The 19,938-nt window shown below is 34.8% G+C and overlaps 1 protein-coding gene across 2 annotated transcripts in view; it reads right to left on the bottom strand.

Annotated features, from left to right (window-relative positions):
- Positions 1 to 19,938, bottom strand: part of LOC127071374 (neurogenic locus Notch protein) — a 188,356-nt gene that overhangs the window by 7,679 nt on the left and 160,739 nt on the right. For both annotated transcript variants that reach the window (XM_051010649.1, XM_051010716.1), the window contains 3 exons: positions 2,032 to 2,575; positions 1,325 to 1,855; positions 993 to 1,225 (listed from right to left, as the gene is read on the bottom strand). In XM_051010649.1, coding sequence (XP_050866606.1) covers positions 993 to 1,225; positions 1,325 to 1,855; positions 2,032 to 2,575 — 1,308 coding nt within the window. The remainder of the gene's footprint in view (positions 1 to 992; positions 1,226 to 1,324; positions 1,856 to 2,031; positions 2,576 to 19,938) is intronic.

Genomic DNA, 19,938 nt, shown 5'->3' on the forward strand with positions numbered 1-19,938 from the left:
CAAATACAAGTATCGAAAGTCCGACAAAGCGAGAAATGCAGCGTCATCGAGAACAAATCGTATCCACGATAAAAGAAATAAATTGACTTCGTTATAGCTGGGCTAACGAGTGAACCAAGAGTGCAAATCTTTTTGTAATATTATTCTGTTATCTTATCGATCTTAACACGCGACGATTACTGAACCTAATCAAACCTTTTTTTCATAATTTTCGGATTTTTGTAGTCGTCTCAAACGAATTTTTAGTTAACTCGTTTTTCCTAAGTTTTTCTTGATTAACAACAGTCTATTAGCTTAGCAGCCGATTGCTTTTTTTTTTTTAATTATCGACTAATTTTAAATGATTACTTTAATTTATCTAAATCGTACGTAATCAGTGCTAATTCGCGTATGTTTCAAGATTCAAGCGTTGAACGAAGTCCATTTTTGACAAAACATTATCACATGCTCATCTATTCAGACTATCGATCATTTTGTGGGTTCATCGTAATTTGACATGCTGTACATTCGCAGATAGTACATGTTTGCGCGTACATGTGCAGTTAAAACGAACCAGAATTTTATTAGCGATTTATCAGCTCAAGATATTATCACAATCATTTTTGATATCGTCCCTCAAAGATTTTAAATTTCGACAAAGGTTTTAACATTTCTTTTCTTGTATCTTTAATTGCTGAATTGCGGTGAGAATAAATTTTGAATTGATCTATCCAACCTGATTTAATTTTAATCAAAATCACGATTAAATTGCCTTGATAAAATCTGATCGTACCACGCACAAAGCCAAGATCTTATCCCGTGATAAATTAAATACATCTTATTGTTAATTCGTACTTATTCTTGCGTTATATTTCTTCTAAAAAAAAAAAGAAAAGAAAATGAAAAGAATAAACGTTTAAGACGATGCTCGGTGGCTTCCCGTGAATAAACGGCAAAGCGTGCATGCGAGAGAAAGAACGGTTATAAACTTATTATCCTGAACCGACACTTACATGATGCACAATCATCGGTGTTGATTATGCAATCCCGGCCTTCGTAGCCTTTAGCACAGACGCATTGATAAGATCCATTAGTGTTCCTGCAAGTGGCACCATTTCGACACGGGGACGTCATAATGCACTCGTCGACATCTTCGTCACACAATCTGCCAGTGTAACCTACGGTACAAGTACAAGCGAAGTCGAGGAAGTTGGACGAAGGTGAACATTTTGCATCGTGTAAACACCTGTAAAAATAAGATCTCAATAACTAACAAAGTTTCAATCGATTAATTAAAATTTAGAAGCGGGCGAATAAATTTTGATTTGATTTTTAAAGTACTTACTTGTTAGGCGAACAAGGGTCCAACTTGTCCTCGCAGTTTCTACCGGTATGAGGTAACTCGCAAACGCATTTGTAATCGTTTACAAGATCGATGCAAGATCCACCATTTTGACACGGATTGTTAGCGCAATCGTCGACGTTGGTTTCACAATTTGTGCCAGCATAACCGGGTAAACACTTGCAACTATAACCATTGAGATGATCGTTACAAGTGCCACCGTGTTGGCAAGGATTCGAGCCACACTCGTCGATGTCAGCTTCGCATCTTTTGCCACCATAACCAGGTAAGCAATGGCAAATAAATTGGTTGACTCCATCTTCACAGGTACCACCGTTTACACAGGGGTTGCTAGCACATTCGTCGACATCACTGAGACATCTTGCATCGTAATAACCGCGAGGACACTCGCATCTAAAACCATTTATTAGATCAATGCATCGGCCACCATTTGCACAAGGATTGCTTGCGCATTCATTTATATCCGTTTCACAGTGTTGTCCGGTAAAACCAGGCTCGCATTCGCATGAGTATCTAAAATGAGAATGGTTAAAAATTAGCATGGCGAATTTGTTAATTTAATCGAAATTAACATTGAATTTAGATCAAAATTAAGAACCAAGTGTTTTCTAACACACTCGTGTGATTCATTTTAAGAGTTACTCATGCTCCCACGTTTAAATCGATAATTTTAAAAAACGATTACTTACCTGTTGATACCATCAATGCATCTAGCCCCGTTCCTACATGGATTACTATAGCATTCATTGACGTTGACCTCGCAGTTGGTACCAGAAGTTCCAGGTCTGCATATACATTGATAACCATTGATCCTATCCTCGCAACGTCCACCAAACTGGCAAGGATTGCTCTCGCATTCGTCGATTTGGGTTTGACATAGTCTGCCAGTGAAACCTGGGAAACAACTGCAACTGAAGCTGTTCTCGCCATCGATGCAGTTGCCACTGTGACAAGGATTCGATTGACAATCGTTTATGTTTGTCTCGCAGGATGCACCAGTGAATCCTGGTGGACATTCGCACGTATACTTTGCTATCGAATCCTGACACGTTCCACCGTTCTTGCATGGCGATGAAGCGCAATCGTCGATGTTGATTTGGCAATGTGAACCAGCAAAACCATCGGCACAGGTACACTTGAATGAGTTTATGAGATCGGTGCAAATTCCGTTGTTCAGGCAAGGCTTTGCAGCGCATTCGTCGATGTCTATCTCGCATTGGGTTCCCGTGAAACCTGAAAAGTATAAAAAGAAATCGTTTCAATAATTGTTCCCAATATTTTCGTCATTTTTTTTTCTTGATATATTCCTCATATCGTTTCGTTGAACAAACATGAAAATGAAGAATGATGTCATTTGACTAAATCGAATACACTACTATTATATTTTGTATTCATTCGTAAATGTTGATAAAGAAAAAAAGCAAAGAATGGCGAAGAACAAAGACGGAGAAGGTTTTCTAATTACGAATTTAATACATATTAGATATACGTAATAAGAATAATAAGAATGAATAAATTGTCACTGGGAGATTCTAAACCTTTCTTGCTAATCTCTCCATTTTCCTTCTCTCTCTCCTTTTCCGAAATAATTTCATGGAGAGAAAAAACTTGAAGGAATTCGAAAAATAAGATAGAATCCGTTTCGAGATACAGATGATCACGAGTTTCGAAGTGCGGCTAATGAGTGGAAGCAGGTTAGTTGATTATAGATTAAAGTAGAAATAATGAGGGAATAACGGCGAAGTGCTAGGAGATTAAAGAGCCAATTTCCTATCGTTCGAATGCATTGGAAGCATCATGGCGTGAAAGAGAGAGAAAGAAGAGAAACGACTAGACACCTAACAGCCAATCTATGTGTCCGCGCGATCGTGCGTACTCCCACGTTCGAGCAGGCGTGTTCGGGTAATTGTAATCTATTGCCTCGGTACAGTGTGTTCTCGAAAGAGCCTACGCGCGTTGATAAAGTACGTGAACTCCGAGGAGAGCACGATGCTGCTCCGTCACTTCTGCCTCTCACCTGGCTACCCTCCTCTTCTCCTCTCTTCCTCTTTCTTCTTGATCATTCCTTCCTTTTCTTTTTCTCATACTGTTGTACCCCGCCCACCCAGCCACGCGTATACGTGCCGTGGACTCGAAAGAGAAGATAATGCGAGAACGCTCCTTTAAATTGGAAAACCGATATCTCGTTAAAATGTTGAATGCCACGTGAATTTTGATATCTGTTATCCTAGGGACCACGGTTATATTGCCATATTATTCATTGTTTCATTATTTCATTTCTATTAATTGAAAATTGTTTATAAATGTTTGTATAATGATTAAAAATAATGTTTGTGTAACAATGAAAAGTTTGTTTATTATTAAAGTTGATAAAAAATGTTTGTATAATAATTAAAAATTTGTTTACTATTAAAATTGATATCTGTTATCCTAGGGACCACGGTTATATTGCCATATTATTCATTGTTTCATTATTTCATTTCTATTAATTGAAAATTGTTTATAAATGTTTGTATAATGATTAAAAATAATGTTTGTGTAACAATGAAAAGTTTGTTTATTATTAAAGTTGATAAAAAATGTTTGTATAATAATTAAAAATTTGTTTACTATTAAAATTGATATCTTATTTTATATACGTAAAGGGTAACCATGGAATTTTTATTATCATATTATAATACGATTTAATAAGATTTTATATTTTTGCCAATAGTGTGTTTATTTCATTGATGGTTACACGTGATCATTTTAATAGCTCTTGAGAATTCTTTAGTCGGTTAAAAATGTTGGATTTTTTGTACAAAGACTACGAGAAATTACATAACAAAATAATAATAAATACGATGGTTGGTCCAACATCGTTTTATGATCTTTTAATATACTTCATAACAAAATTTAATTCTTGTTAAATATTATGTCTGTTAACTTTTAAATCAGCGCAAATGAGTTAACTTATTAATTTATATTCGAAATAATAATTTACGTGTAATCAATACGTAAATAAAAATATTCTTTATTCATTTATATTTTATTTCTAAAAAAGAAAAAAAGTAGACATTGTTAACAACAATTATCAATTCTTAGATAGAACTTTTTTTACTTTATATTGTTACCTAATTAATAGTTTATATTCTATAATAGTAGAATTCAACTTATAGTAATTAATTTTTCATTGATGATCAACATGGCAGTCAACGTGTTAAAACCCTTTTGATTTAACCAACAGGAGTTCGTTCTCCTTATTAGAGATTTATGTCGTTTACGAATCATTTTTTCTTCGTCCTTTATTTTTTCTTGTTATTTCTCTATTTATCTTGAATAATCGACAGGAGTAGATCTTTCAAGGTAATAGTACAAGTATCGGACTACCGTGCGTTGAGCTACCTATCGATGTTTTTCGATCGCGGATTTGATACACCCCTTCGATACGATCATGCTAAGCGGATGATCGTTACCTATAGGATACTTGACTTATGTAGTGTTGAAACGATAACGTCGGAAAGGGTTAAGATGATCTTGAGAAATGATTTTTCAGTCGTTTTATTTATTCGTTCGAGGTGAATGTACTTTAAAATAATAAAACTACGAAATTGAAATGAAAATTTCAATTGAGATTTTAAAATTATATTTTGAAATTATATTTTATTCAATTAAAATTCAATTAAATTGTATTTTAATTGAATTAAAATGTTAAAGATTATATTAAAGATAGAAATTTATTCTTAATCATGTTCGGATCATTCGATCAATAGAACATAATTTATTTAAGCACGATACGAATCAAAATAAAATAGTATGATTAAAAACACGTTAAAAATGTTTTATACGATCTTGTCGTATAAACAAATATCAACATACCTTACTACGATATATCGTCATTAAAAATCTATCATTAGAATTATTCTAAAATATGTTTAATAATGATCATGTTGTACAAATTACGAGAATATAAGATATTACACGTTGTTGCAAAAATATATCGTTACAAGTATTCTAAAAAAAAATATTTAATAAAAATCTTCTTATATAAATTACACAAAGTGTACTACATATCGTATAGTTTGCTCGATTAAAATCATACTAGAGATCATTATTACAATTCTCGATATTATCGCAAAATGAGCGACTCTCTCTCTCTTTCTCCCTTGCGTATTTTACGTTTCACATATCGTAAGCTATCATTCGTGCTGATCTACCCTACGTATCCTGTTCATCGAAGTGTGAATAGCAGCAAATCTCAAACGAAAAATTTTGACGGAGGTAGCACCTGCAACGAGGTACCGCGTGTTCTAAGAGAGAAATACAAAACTCGAAGAAGCCGTTCGCGGATGGATGTAACGGTAAAATGTACGAGTTATCTCGCACGCATCGTTCCGGCATCCGGACGAACGACGCCTCGAAGCAAAAGACATACTTAGATTTCTCTATTTTTCTCATTCAGATACGAATGTATCGAGGATGAGTATGCTGATTGTATTTCGATCAATTCGATCGATATTTGTGATAATCGATTGAACATGTGCTTAACTTTGCAATTCTTTACATCATTTTTCGAAATGTATGTTATTTAAAAAAAAGAAAACTAAAAAAATGTAATGCATAATAGTTTCTCGTGTACATCCTCTTTTATATATATATATATATATATATATATATATATATATATATATATATATATATTTAATTATTGTGTAACTGTAAGAGTAAAGCTTACAGTAAAAAAGTATTAAGTGATTAATGATTGATTGCAATGCGTATACTCATTCCTAAGATACCTTATATCATCTCGTACAAAATCAAATGAATATTCTGCCTTTTTAAATTACATTGATTGATAAATCATGGACCTTCTCTGAAATGTAATTAAACAATTTTATAACTGTTAGTGTAAACGTTATAATAAAAAAGCTATCAAATGATTAATGATTGGTAAAATGTTTATACATATTCTTCTATAAGGAATCTAATTAAGAGCCTGTCTTTTTAAGTTACTTTGATTGGTAAACCATCTTCATATAATCATTTTAGTATGAATCCAAGAAATTCAAATTACTATTTAATTACATTAATTAACACATACAAACACATACACATGTGCACAGACACACATATATTTTTTTTCTTTTTTTCTTTTAAAATGTCGTAGAGACGCGTGCGATACTCTCACTGTGCAGGACACGCACGCACGCGAGTGATATCACACGCCTTGTATCATAGCTCGACGATGGTGCTTGGAATCAAGAGATTCCACGCTTAACGATGATACATCGCACTTCTTCGAGGACGATCCAACGATCTGTGGTAATGATCGGAAGCGATGAGCCTTGCCTGGGGAATATCGCGTGCGTAATGTTCATTAAAATGTGGCGCTTCTTGCTACGATGTCGATGAACTGGCTGAGCGAAGAAAAATAGAAAGAGAGAGAAATAGAAATAGAAAGAAAGAGAGACAGACAGAGAGATAGGGAGAGAATTTTTTTCATTATCTTGTCGTGAAAAAAAAAAAAGGAGGAAGAGCAAACTCGAGAACATTAAGAGAATATGACAAGAACGTGTTTAGAAAAATAAATAGATATATAAATATTTATAACTAAATATATTAAAGAATTTACTTTATATAAGGTTTATATAGTTGATCAATTTAAAAAGATAAATAAATATATTAATAAGTAGATAAAAAACTGTTTTATATAAAGTTTATACGATCTATTCAGAAATTCAAAGAAACTGTGAGAAAGAGAGAAAGAGATTTACTATTCGTGCGTTATTTAAGGATTACAAATTATCCAATGCAAAATATATACATATGTAAGTACGATAAGAAAAAGAAAATTAATCTAAACTTATAGATTAAAACTATCAGTAGATAATAATAATTTTGTCTTAAAACGTTTAAGAGAAAACACGATAGGATCTCTCTAATCTAGAGAAATGCTGTATCGACAGAAAGAAAAAGAGAAAGAGAAAGAGAGAGAGAGAGAGAGAGAGAGAGAGAGAGAGAGAGAGAGAGAGAGAGAGAGAGAGAGAGGAAGAGATCTCTTTCAAAGAAACTGTTGTAACTTTCGTTGCAAAAAAGAATAAATTTTTAAGGAGACCGGTAGAGTTGTACGGAGTCGTACTTCGAAGCTGGTGACCTGGGTGTGGCACACGATCCGTGGAGATCTCGCATATGTGCGCTGAGAGGACCTATTCGAGAACGGCCGTGGCATGCATCGACTGCGTCCGGGACTGTGAAACAGCATAATGCTCCGATATCTAACTCCTAAGTCTCTTAGTTGGTTCCCTCAAAAGCGACTGTGGAGGAGGATTACGTAAATTCTTACGATTCTTATGTGTATGAACTCGGAGTTTCTCTTCTGTCGTTCTTAAGAACACGTATGTATCTACCTCCATATTTGATATGAGTGTAATTAATTAAGTTCTATTCATATAGTAGTACGTTCCATTAATAGAATATACCGGTATAAACATTTATTTTAGTCGTAATAGTTTCATATGATATATCGGTATAATAATTTAAAGTAATGTATTATTTTTCGTAAATTTTCGTTATTATATTATTATATACTATATCGTATTATAATATATATATATAATGTTATATAATTTACTTTTTTAAATATACTTTTTATTTATTTTAATTATTGACTTTTCTTAAAATATATATACATATATATATATAATCTTATATACAATAATTCATTCTTTTTAACAAGCAAAGACAAAGAAACATTTGTTTTATTCAATTTTACGTAATATTTAAACAGTTACATAAACAAAATGGTGGAGATACACGAAGTTTATCTTGTACGACGAGAAACCATTAATAACAATCTCGGTTTATCCGTTTGTTAGAGTTCGAGTATAGCCAGGGGAGCTTTTCGAATACATACTTCAACGTTACCTTCCCTCTTCTGTTTCTTCTTGGCAGTACCTTGACCCTAGATTAGATCCTCGATATCCTGAGGGAATCGAGGATCGAGGATCGAGGATATATCCTGACATATCCGCGTATACACGCGAGCTTTCGCGGACGACGGTTTCACGGCTGATTTACCGCCTCGACTTCTTGGTAATTGTTCGGGGCGTGGCGGCCCGTACGTTAGCAGCAACGTTACGGCGGTCTCCCACGCGCGAAAGCAACCCGGGATTTATCGTCGATTCGACGACGACATTGACGGCTTTCGTTACTTCGTGCTCTTTCACGTCGTAACAAAACTCGAAATCAAACTACTAGTTGTAGATTAGCATTCTTTATATCTATATAGATTGTATCGTTTGGAATAACCATTTCTTTTTTAAATATTGCTATAAAAACAAAACATGTCTTTTACAATAAAATTTTTCAATCATCTATTTAATATTCTTCGTATATAATCTGTATAATTATGATTTAATTATAGAGAGAAAGGAATGTTTCGAACGCTCAATTTATTGCACAGCTGTGACATCTATTATATTCCGTTTATTATATTATTAATTGTTTATCATCATCTTGAATCTTTATAATCTTGTTTTGAAATGGATAAATTGTTTCGACGGAGTTACATCAATGAATTGACAAGATTCGAATATTTAAAAAAACTCGAGCGGACTTGATGGAACGAGGATTTCTCTCTTAAATCAACGTACACACTTTCCCCTTATGAGTTCTCGAACAAAGTGAAACCAATTCCTTGGACTTTCTTCCGAAGCGCTTTGCGATCGTAGTAGTTATTTTTCATCGAATTGAATGCAGGTTATCGCCGATATTTCTATACTTTCCTTTGACACGACAAAGAAAAAAAAAACAAAAAAAAAACAAAAAAAAAGAAAACAAACAAACAGAGAAAAAGAGAAAAAGAAAGGATTAAACGAAATGGAGCAAATATGAATGCAAATTAGATAGAGCGCAGTTTGAGAGTTTCGAGAGATCGAGAATCATTTCATTTCTTTTATGGAGAGAAGGAAGAAAGAAAAAGCATGTTATCTTCTCGCACGGCGACGAAAGAGAGCGAGAATGTGGGTGTGGTCGAAGATGTCGAGCGTGCGCTCGATTGCTGCTGTTTCATAGCACAGCATCCACAACACAGGATCCACAGCTCACGACGGCACTTCTCTTCTCTGTTCTCCTGCGCTTCGTAACCTCTATACGAGAAGCCAGGGCCGTGCTTTACCATACTTACGGATCTCTTAGTTGCCCCGTTCCTAGACTAACGGTCTCTATCGCATATATACGTCTTTTCTACTCTATACAACAACTCCTATCTTTCCTTTTACATTAGAAATCTCATTTACCCATACCGACTCTGCCCTCTTCGAAGTAGCAACGCGTAACGATGGACCATTTAGATACGAGTTAAACTTACGTCGATATAACTGCAAAGCTTTACTCGAGAATATTTATCGAGAGAACTGACAAGAAGGTCGATGCTTTATTTTCTTCCTTTTCCTTTTCTTTTGTTTTGTTTCTTTTTGGATTTAATACTACGATGTTTAAGATTTCACTTTGTTAGATCCTTTGTGATCTGTGAGAGAGAAGGAATGGAATACAAAGGAAGATTGAGAGAAAATAAAGGCAAAGAAGAAATCGATGATAGCTCGACGATTCGTTTTATTCCACTCTGCCAGATGATAAAAGTAAAAAGATCGAAGGGTCGATGAGATAGAAACGATGACGAATGGGAAATAGGAAACGTATCGGCAGCTTAATCCAATTAGATCGAAATCTTATGTTAGCACCGACACGACGACTGCCCAGTACTGACACGCTCAAGATTGTGTTCGAACTGCGTCTTTACGTTTTGATATAATTGGTCGATCCTTTTCGAAGGGATATATCGTCGATAAATCAAACGCGATTAATTGCATCTAGAGAGAATGATTCTACATATACATATTATATACTCTACATTGAACACTTTTATTGATAAATTCTTCTTCATCGTGTTAATTAATAAAACTTCATTGATACTGTGTAATCTTAAACATCTGCCATATTGAATTTATCCAAATGAAGATACTATAAAATAAGAAAAGTAATAGCAAAACTATATCTGCGGATAGGAAATTACATTGAAACGATGGAAACGATTTTAATTACCTCGATCGTAAGACGTATTAAAAGAAAAGCAAATAGATAGAAGGGAAGAAGAAAGAGAAAAGGGATGGGAAGGGTTCCTCCTTCGCCGAAGATTGTAATTTATATCACGCTGCGTCGACAGGACGATAATTACTATTCAAAACTCGTACGTAGATTGTGGTGGAAGCGAAGATCCGTCGACTACTCGCATAAAAAGAATGAAGATACAATATGAAGTAGTCTGTGTGTTATCCAGACGACAGTAATGCTACGATTTACAAAATATAAATATCTAATTTGTAATAAACAGAACATAATATCTACATTTTTATGTACATATTTTAAATCTATCTAATCGTTAAAAAAAAAAAAATTAAAAAGGAAAAAAGAAGAAGAATTAAGTTTTATTCAAATATACTTAAACGTGATGTAAATAGATCTTTTTGTTAGATCTAATATTTTTAGTTTATACAAAAGAATACATATAAATAAACTAATAATAAATAATAAATGTAATATATATATATATATATATATATATATATATATACTAACAATAAACAGTAATATATATATACACACACACTAATAACAGAATAGCTAAATAAAATAAGAAATCAATTGGTATGTTCGATAGAACGGAATAATCGAAGGGTAGTATACAGTTTGGTATGTAGGGTAACGATGCTATTTTATTCTATCAGGTAAGAGAAGTGGCAGGCTGAGAGGAGTCTAAGATAGCGGTACGATTCGGTCGAAGAAGTATCCACAGCCTCCTTTAGATCTTACGGAAAAGAGAAAGAGAAAGAGAGAGAAAGAGAGAGAGAGAGAGAAAGAGAGAAAGAGAGAGAGAGAAAAAGAGAGAGAAAGAAAGAGGGAGGGCGAAGGTCGCTCATCGGACATGAACACGCCCGAGTACGACCTACCTTACCTGGATTTGCCGCCATGCAACAAACACGTAATCTTTCTGCCCTTTTCTATCCCGCTGCTTGCTACTCTAAGCCTCGCCTATCTCCTTTCAACCGATCTTAGTGCATCGACTTCTTCCTCTGATTCCGTTCGTTGATTTAACTTAACTTAACTTACTTCGACGGTCACAGTTAATTAAGATAACTGTTTTGAAATAAGGATACGTACTTACTTATCGAGAATTGTTCTATATATACCGATAACGGATAATACAATTTTATCGTCAATTTTTTTGAGACTTTTTTTTCTTTTTTTTTTTTATAATAGAATAATAGCAAATAGAGAAATTTGTACGTATGTGTGTGTCTATGTCCGATAGAAAGCCTTCCCCTTTTACAGTTTTCGTATTACTTACGAGGTCGGTACTCTTCTCTCAATCTTCTATTTTCTGTCATTAAATTCATCGAACGGGACTGCATTGAAACGCGGACAGCCTTTACTGTAAGTGGATATATCAGGAAGCAATCGGATAGCCGTTAGATCATTCCGTGACTGATTGAAGCAACGATTATCTATACTTCCTATGATGCCAAGTTTTACGTATCTGGATACGCCCACATTGCTACTTATTTCGTACTTCGAAGAGTTTACTCTGTTAATTATTATCCCGAGATCGTAAAATAGATACTTTCTATGTGAATGTTAAAAACCAAATGAGATTTTGTATTGGTACTTCTTCATTACCGTAATTCAATTATTATTTATCTAAACTTTCATTTTTTCCCTATTCCGTAATAGTTCTCTCATAGTCAATACTATAGAGAAATAGTAAGTGGTATGTCTGATAATATAAAATTCGAGTTTCACTGAACAAGCAGAGTTATTTTGATAGATTCTTTTAAAGGGAAAACAACATTTTGAAAGAACGATTTCCTATCGTTCTTTTATAGCAATACGACAATATCGATGCGGTTTACCAAACGACATCGCTAGGGTGAATCGAAATGGTCGTTTAAAAGGAAGAATTGCGTAGAACTCGAATGACCTGACTCGACCTCCGGACTTTACCAAAACCAATCAAGTGCACGGTTTGGAATGCCGCTTTACTCGAGGTCTTCGACTTCCATTTGCGGAATGAACTCGAAGACCATTTCTCGAAGACTCCTTCTATGTATATTTATGTACATGTTATATACATATATATACATACACACACGCATCTTTTTCTTTTTTCCTACGGTCCTCGCGAAACTACATCGTGCCACTTCTCCTCCTCACTTGGCATGCAGGCCTGTTCACACTCTATTTTCTCCCCCACATAAGGCAATTTAGCTTTAATTGAGATTCTACCTAATCGCGTCCTTGATGAGTTCATCTTGGTATCTTCGTTCTATCGCGTTAGATCTATTCGAATTATAACTATTAGGAACCTACTACTAGTTGGCTACTCCAACGTTTTTTTTTTTTTTCATTACGTTGGAAGTAGGATCAGACAAGTAAAAATAAGTCACCTAAATTTCACTCGATGGCACACTGCGATTTATGGAGTGATTCGTGTTGAAACGAGAAGGATGTTCTTGATAAAAAAGAAAAGAAGAAAAAATGAAGAAAGGAAGAGAAAGAGAGACAAAGAAGGAGAGAGAGAGAGAGAGAGAGAGAACTCGTGATTTATGATCATACCGGCTAATTACCATGAGGTTGATTCGGATACACAAGGAGATATAACGGATATTGATTCAATTATCGAGATTAATGGCGGTGAGTTTGCGAGAATGACGAAGGTGATAATTTATCACAAAAGTATGAGAGAAAGAGAGAAAGAGAAAAAGAAAGAAACACAGAGAGAGAATGAGAGAAAAAGAAGAACAGTCGCGAAATATGTCTGCCAATCTTCACACTGCACATTCTACTCTTTTTTTATAAAGTTACAAATTCTTGAAAAAGTTTACCATTATCATGTATCGATCCTTTTTGTAAGAGCAAACATTGTCGGTAGAAAATCGCTTTGATCTTTCGCGAGTCGACTGTGAAAGGACATGGTTGATAAGATGTCACCTGACCCGTCACCGGCGGGTCCACCATTCTTGTTACAAATTCGTCGCGCGACAGTTCCTTCGGATGGCTTGTCTTTGTTCGTTTCACGTGTCGAGATCATCGTTGGATCGAGGACGATAACTTCATGGTAGGACACACTTAGGCGATATCTCTTGCTCTTGGCTTCATCCGTCTCCTTGAAGCTTTGAGCGTAGGCCGAGTCAGTCGGAAAGGGTATTAAGAGGAGTGAAAAGAGGGAGACGATCGCGATAGCACGATCTTCTTCCTTCTCTTCTTCTTTTCTTTATCCTTAACTTCTTCTTCGTATAGTTCTTGACCGAGAAGAAAAAAGAAGCGGATCTCCTTTGCGAGAAAGGCTCAATAATTTTAACGAGCCATCGAGTGAGTCGGTGCGTACCTGCTACCCTTTTACTCTCCTTCTATCCTCCCTTTGACTACCCTTCTCTTTCTTTCTACTCTTTCTTTTTTTCTTCTTTCTATATTTTTCTTTCTCTTTCTCTTTCTGTTCTCGGCCTACCGCCGCTCCTCGACATTCGACAACGACTTCGTAATTTTAATTGGTATCCCAATATTCGCATACCTCGACGTGTCGTTCGGCAAACCTTTTCTTTTTTATTACATAGCTCTCTCTTTCTCTCTCTCTTTCTCTCTATCCTATCTCTTTTCTTTCTTTCCGTTTCTCGCAATCCACTTTCGACTCACGTCATCTTGATAATACTCTTATACGGTTGTCTTTCCCTTGTGGCGATATCGATCGCATTTGTTACCTGTTTGGAGTGTCTGTTAAAACTCGTAAGACCGAAGTATACGCTTTGGTTTAATAATTATCATTCCATTGCAATTCTTCTTATTTTTCTACACGAACAATGCTGGAATTGTACCGTCGTTTTTTTATCTTCTTCTTTTCTTTTCTTTTCTATTCTTTTTTTTTTAATTAAGTACTTCGTATCGTGTAATTAATTATCTTAATTATTCTCGTTTTTATTTTCTTTTTTAAACACCCTAAATTTTTGAGAAGCTTCATCCTTTCAATTCTTTTTAAAAAATGTTTTATTCTTCTTAGAAATTCGTAGGAAAAGAGAGAAAGATTCTTTACTTTCTATCAATCTCTAATGTTCAATAATAAAAATATAAATATAATGAATCTACGTTACAATCTTTTGAATTTGAACGAAAACAAAATGATTACAATTTTGCAACCTTCTCACTTACATTTATTACGATACTAATTAAAACAAAAAAAGAAAAAAAGGGAAAAAGAAAAAGAACGAACATATGTTCGTTAAATCATCAGTTTTATCTTCGTATAAATCGTAAACTCCTCTTTAAATCGGTTATCAAAGGTGTTCACGAGACAAGTTAGATTCAACACATTACGAAATGATAGAATTTGAGAGAAACTATCATGCAGAAAAGATCTGCTCCCGGTATTCGAAAACTAATTTTCTCGTAGTCGAAGAACAAGGGAGTAAATAAATTCAGGGAATAATTTAGCCAAGCTCGAGGCTCGAGTTCGCGGTGGTAGGAGAGTATGGGCGTGCTGGGATCGAGGATCGAAGCGAGGATCGAAGCGAGGATATCGAAGCCTGAACCCGTCGGTAGCCTCGGGACATCACGAGAAGAAAAGCACGTTCTCTTTACATTCTCTCTTTCTCTCTTTCTCTCTCTCTCTTTCTCTCTTTTTCGTTCTTTTTCTTTCTCTCTGAAACTCAACTCTCCTGGTCCAGCCTTCTATTCTACCTCTTCCACTTTATTCGACCCCTTTAAACGCCTTCTCTTCCTCGTCGTTTCGCGCACGTTTCTCGCCGATTCGCGCAGAACTCGTCTTCCCTCTCTCTTTTTCTCTTTTTCTCTCTTTTTCTTTCTTTCCTTCTTTTTCTTGACTTTTTTCGCAGGTGTATCGTAAATTTATTCTCCTTAGGAGAGCCGTCGTAGATACAGTCGAAACGATTACATCGAAGGACTCGATGGATAATATATTGCAAAATTATTTGATCATAACTGCGAGCAATGGGAGGAGGCTAACACCTCTTTTGAATTCGCCTTGCATCGTGATTGTATTATAGGGGACAAATATTTTTTTTTAAGTCGAACGAACGAAGAGAGAAAAAATAAATATGGATGAGTGTATGTACGTGCATGTTTCAAAATATGTTCCCAAATTCTATGATTGCTAACAAAAATATACATATACATAAAAAAAAAGAAAAAAAAAAACAGATAATAAAAGAGTATCCAATTATTTTCGTTCGAATTAAAAATCTAATAGCGATCAAAGTTATCCGACATCGAATTCTAATTCAAATGAAATGTAAGAGCTTGTTAACGGTATTAAAAAGGGAGAATTATTCAGGCCTGACTCTTTCGATGAAGACATTTCGTTCGAGTCGAGAAAAAAAGAAAAGAAATAAAATAAAAAGAAAGAAGAGAGATAAAAGAGGAGAAAAAAAACACACGCACACACACACAAATTTGGGAATAAAATAAGAAAGATGGAAAAAAGAATTGTTTATTATCTTTTCTCCGTCTTCACGGTCGAACTTCTTCGTCGTCTCCAAACTCGCAACAATGTTCAAGGATTTCACTTCGTGTGCGCTCGCGATGCTATCGAGAACGTGTATCCTTTACACACCGTATACGACCGGTTACCATGGTAGCTCATTAAAAGTCTTCGCTCGTGGACCGAAAGAGAAGAGGCTGGAGTAGAAGGTGTAGAAGAGGATGAAAGAGAATGAGAGAAAGAGAGATATACTACACCGAGGTACCTTACCCACCACCACGTCCGTTATTATTATCTATCATGCTTTGCCCGTGTCAGAATGTCAGAACGAAATCACGACGTGTCGTCGACGTGTACGTTCGCCCATCTTTCCTGTGTATGTCGCGAGTGTTCGATTAACCTCAAGGTAGGCGACACCCACCCAGAGAAGAAAAGGAGAAAGACGATCGAGAGAAAACTTTTCAATGAAACAGTATTGTATTGAAATATTTTCATTCGAATTATCATCTATCTCTATACATATTTATTGAATGTATCTCTTGTGACGATATTCGATAATAAATTCATAGAAAAGATAAAATTCATGAAAAATTAATCATGATGGTGATAGTTCACTGTATAAAAAAAAAAAGAAAAGAAAAAAGAATATATTTATTAAATGTATCTCCTACGACGATATTTGATAATAATTTCATAAAAAGGATAATATTCGATACGATAAAAATGCAATTGCATAATCATGATGGTGGTAATTCGCTGCATAAAAAAGAAAGAAAGGGAGAAAATAAAAAAAGAAAAAAGAAGAATTCGAAAGGATATCTGTCACGAGAGATTTCAAAATAATTGCAAAAATTCATATGGGTTTCCTCGAAAAGTGTAAAGTGAGACATGACATTTTATGCTTCTACAGAAGCTTCATTTAAAGTTGATATCGGTGAGGTAGACAAGGAAAACGAAAAGTCGAGATCGGATGTAAGTTGCAGTAGCGGATAACAATGTGCCGAGTTTGCGAGAAACACAATGGTGGCCTGCGTCTCTTTCTCGTCCGTTTCTATGAAGTTCTATCTATATCTGTACCAAGAAGAAGAGATGGGCATGGAATGTCTGCACGTAGCATACTCGATGCTGTCCCTATCGACCCATGGCGTTGTTCTTTTAAAAGTTGCTCTCGTTAAGTCCTTTAAAGGCAACGGATGTACGACGATCGATGTATACCAAGAAAGGTAGAGTACGTCAGAACGTTTCAAAGAATCCTGGAATTTTCCAAATTTAACAAATTACCTATGTAAACCTATGCGTCTCTATCGTAATCGTATACGATTATTTATTTTCAAAGATGGACGAGGTCTTTTCGTTTTTATTTACGTTTTAATCATTTTATTATTTTTCTTTTGCTTCGTTTTATCATAGTATATAGTATATATTAAGATTTAATATAATATCTTAAAAAAGGAAACGTGTATCAATCGATCGTGATTCGATCTCGAAATGAAAAAACAATTGAGATTTGTAAAGTCGTAGTTAAGTTTGAGTCAGCATGCTATTAATAAAAATATTCGATACTAAAGAAAGAGAGAGAGAAAGAGAAAGAGAGAGATCGATCGGCCGAGGTCAAAACTATCGATTCGCGGAAACTCTAAGATGAGAGAACAGAATGGATTCTCTCGATCGAGAAAAAGAAAGAGAAAGAGGGGAAGAGGTCGTAGTACCGGGGGCACGAGATTATCGCCCACGAAATCTGCATAAGCAAAAGTCGTGAACCATTAGAGTGGTCGGTTTAAAGGCGATTTTATGGCGTCCATAAACCACTGTGCCCTCTCTATAGCTTTTGTATTACGCAAGAATCAAGATCGTCAATGTATATGTGTGTAGACCTTCGATCAGCAGGTGTTCCATCTCATTCTAGCCTTTACTTTTCGAAGATAGAATTAAGAGAATTAATCTTCCATAACTTAATGTAATATTTAAATCATTTAGTCACATAATTGTTAATTAATATTTGTTAAATATCAGCTTGGTTAATAAGTACCTAATGTCGAAATTTTTCAAAATGAAAACTACTGAATATATCGAGCTGTTGTTTATTTACAATAGACATAAAATATTGAATATTTTAGCCATTTTAGATATTACTTATTGGCTAATCCAATATAAGTTAGACTTAGTATGGCGTGGTATATTTCTAGTATAAGTTTTACATCTAAAAGTTTCACACACACACACACACACATATGATAATAATTGGATTATAAAGAGTTAAGAAACAGATAAAAATAAATTTAAAACGAAGCGATCGAATACAGGAGTAACACGTTTAAAACGATACTCACGTATTTATCCAACGTGATACTACAGAGATTTAACGCGAGAACTTTCCGTCTATCTACTATGCTGTCGAAATAATTTACAATCGTCGTTCGAACATATTTCCCTTTTACCCCGACACGTAATACCTAACTTTGTGTCCCGTAGAGAAAAATAGGGATACCGAAAGAAAAAGAAAAAGAAAGAGAGAAAGAGAGAAAGAGAGAGAACGAACCTATCAACTTTTTTAGAACTAGACCTTCTCACTTTACGATCACTCGTGAACCGTAAATTCGAATCAATGGGAAGATCCGAATAAATAATAATCTTGATGCGATGTCGTTTCGAGAAAGAAATAATCCTGATTTCTCGTGGTTCCAGCGCCAAACAGTTCGATCGTAAAACTTATTCGCTCGTAGGAATATGCAGGATATTCAAGAACTATAATATGTGCAATATCAAGAATTATATGTATGATCTTTTTACGAATGTCTCTCGACATTCGTTTTCCTTTCGTTCCTTTGTGGTGGTATTGCTACCGGAAATAACGATGATATCCAAAGTGAATCGTCCGCCGCTAAATACGATAAAACCGAAAGAGGACGTCGTAATTTAATTGAAAAAGGAAAAGAAAGAAAAAAAAAGAGGAGGAAAAGGGACGAAGAGATAGATATAGCAGTGTGGTTCTTCTTCTTCGATCGAAGTCTTGCCAAGCAAGCCACAGGACGAGTCCGAGAGCGAGTTCGGTCGCGAGCACTCATCGAGAAAATCGTTCGGCCGCAGATAAAGTTGTGAAGGAGGAAGAAATTCGATAAAAAAGGGGAGACGATGGAGCAAGGGAAGAAGAAAAAAGAATAGTAGTAAGAGGAAATAGGGTAGCATCGCACGTGAGGAGCCAAGGTGAGAACGATCGAAAAAAAAAGAGAGAGAGAATATCGAATATTATTTTAACCTCTTCTTTCTTTTTTATAAATCAATATCTTCCTATATTCCATCGAAACTTCCATCGAATCCACAAACATAATTTTATAAATATTTTGGTTTATCAAATTTTTATCGACTTCGAACGATTTCACTTTGGGTCATATTAAAGAGTCAACTATATGAACGATAATATGTATTTATATAATTATTATCGAAATTTTTTATATTATACAAGAAACTTGTTGTTGTTGTTGTTGTTATTGTTATTATTATAGTATAGAATTATTTGATTATTTATAAATATTATATGATTAAACTTGAACAGTTTCTTTTTTTGTCATCTTTCTCTTTCAGACTTGATAAAATATATTCTATTAATTCGTTTTGAGACATCTACATCACTAACACGTTCCACTTATGAGACATCGAAGTTTACGCGTTATTTAAATTTTAAATTCATGGAAATATATATATATATTTCTCTACATATATATGAAAAGAGCCTTAAAAACATACCTGCCAAACAGGAGAACGAAAAATTTGCTTTTTCTGCAGTTGATACGTCTTTTTATTTATTTCTCTTTGTCTCTCTCTCTTTCTCTCTTTTTTCCCATATCCTTACTCCTTTTACATACTCGACCACCGAGAACGTATCACATTTAAACGATTCGGACGACATTCCTGGTCGCGCCAGAAACGTCTTCTCCGTTACTCTTTAATAAGATGCTTCGATGCAAAGTGCACTTAAGCCGAACAAGTCGAATATGTGAGAGTGGAAGTTTTCGCGTAGCCCTTTTCTCTCTCTCTCTTTTTCTTTCTACCATTCATGTTCGTATTCAAAGAA

This window comes from Vespula vulgaris, chromosome 1 (genome assembly GCF_905475345.1).
Source record: "Vespula vulgaris chromosome 1, iyVesVulg1.1, whole genome shotgun sequence".
Lineage (NCBI taxonomy): Eukaryota > Metazoa > Arthropoda > Insecta > Hymenoptera > Vespidae > Vespula > Vespula vulgaris.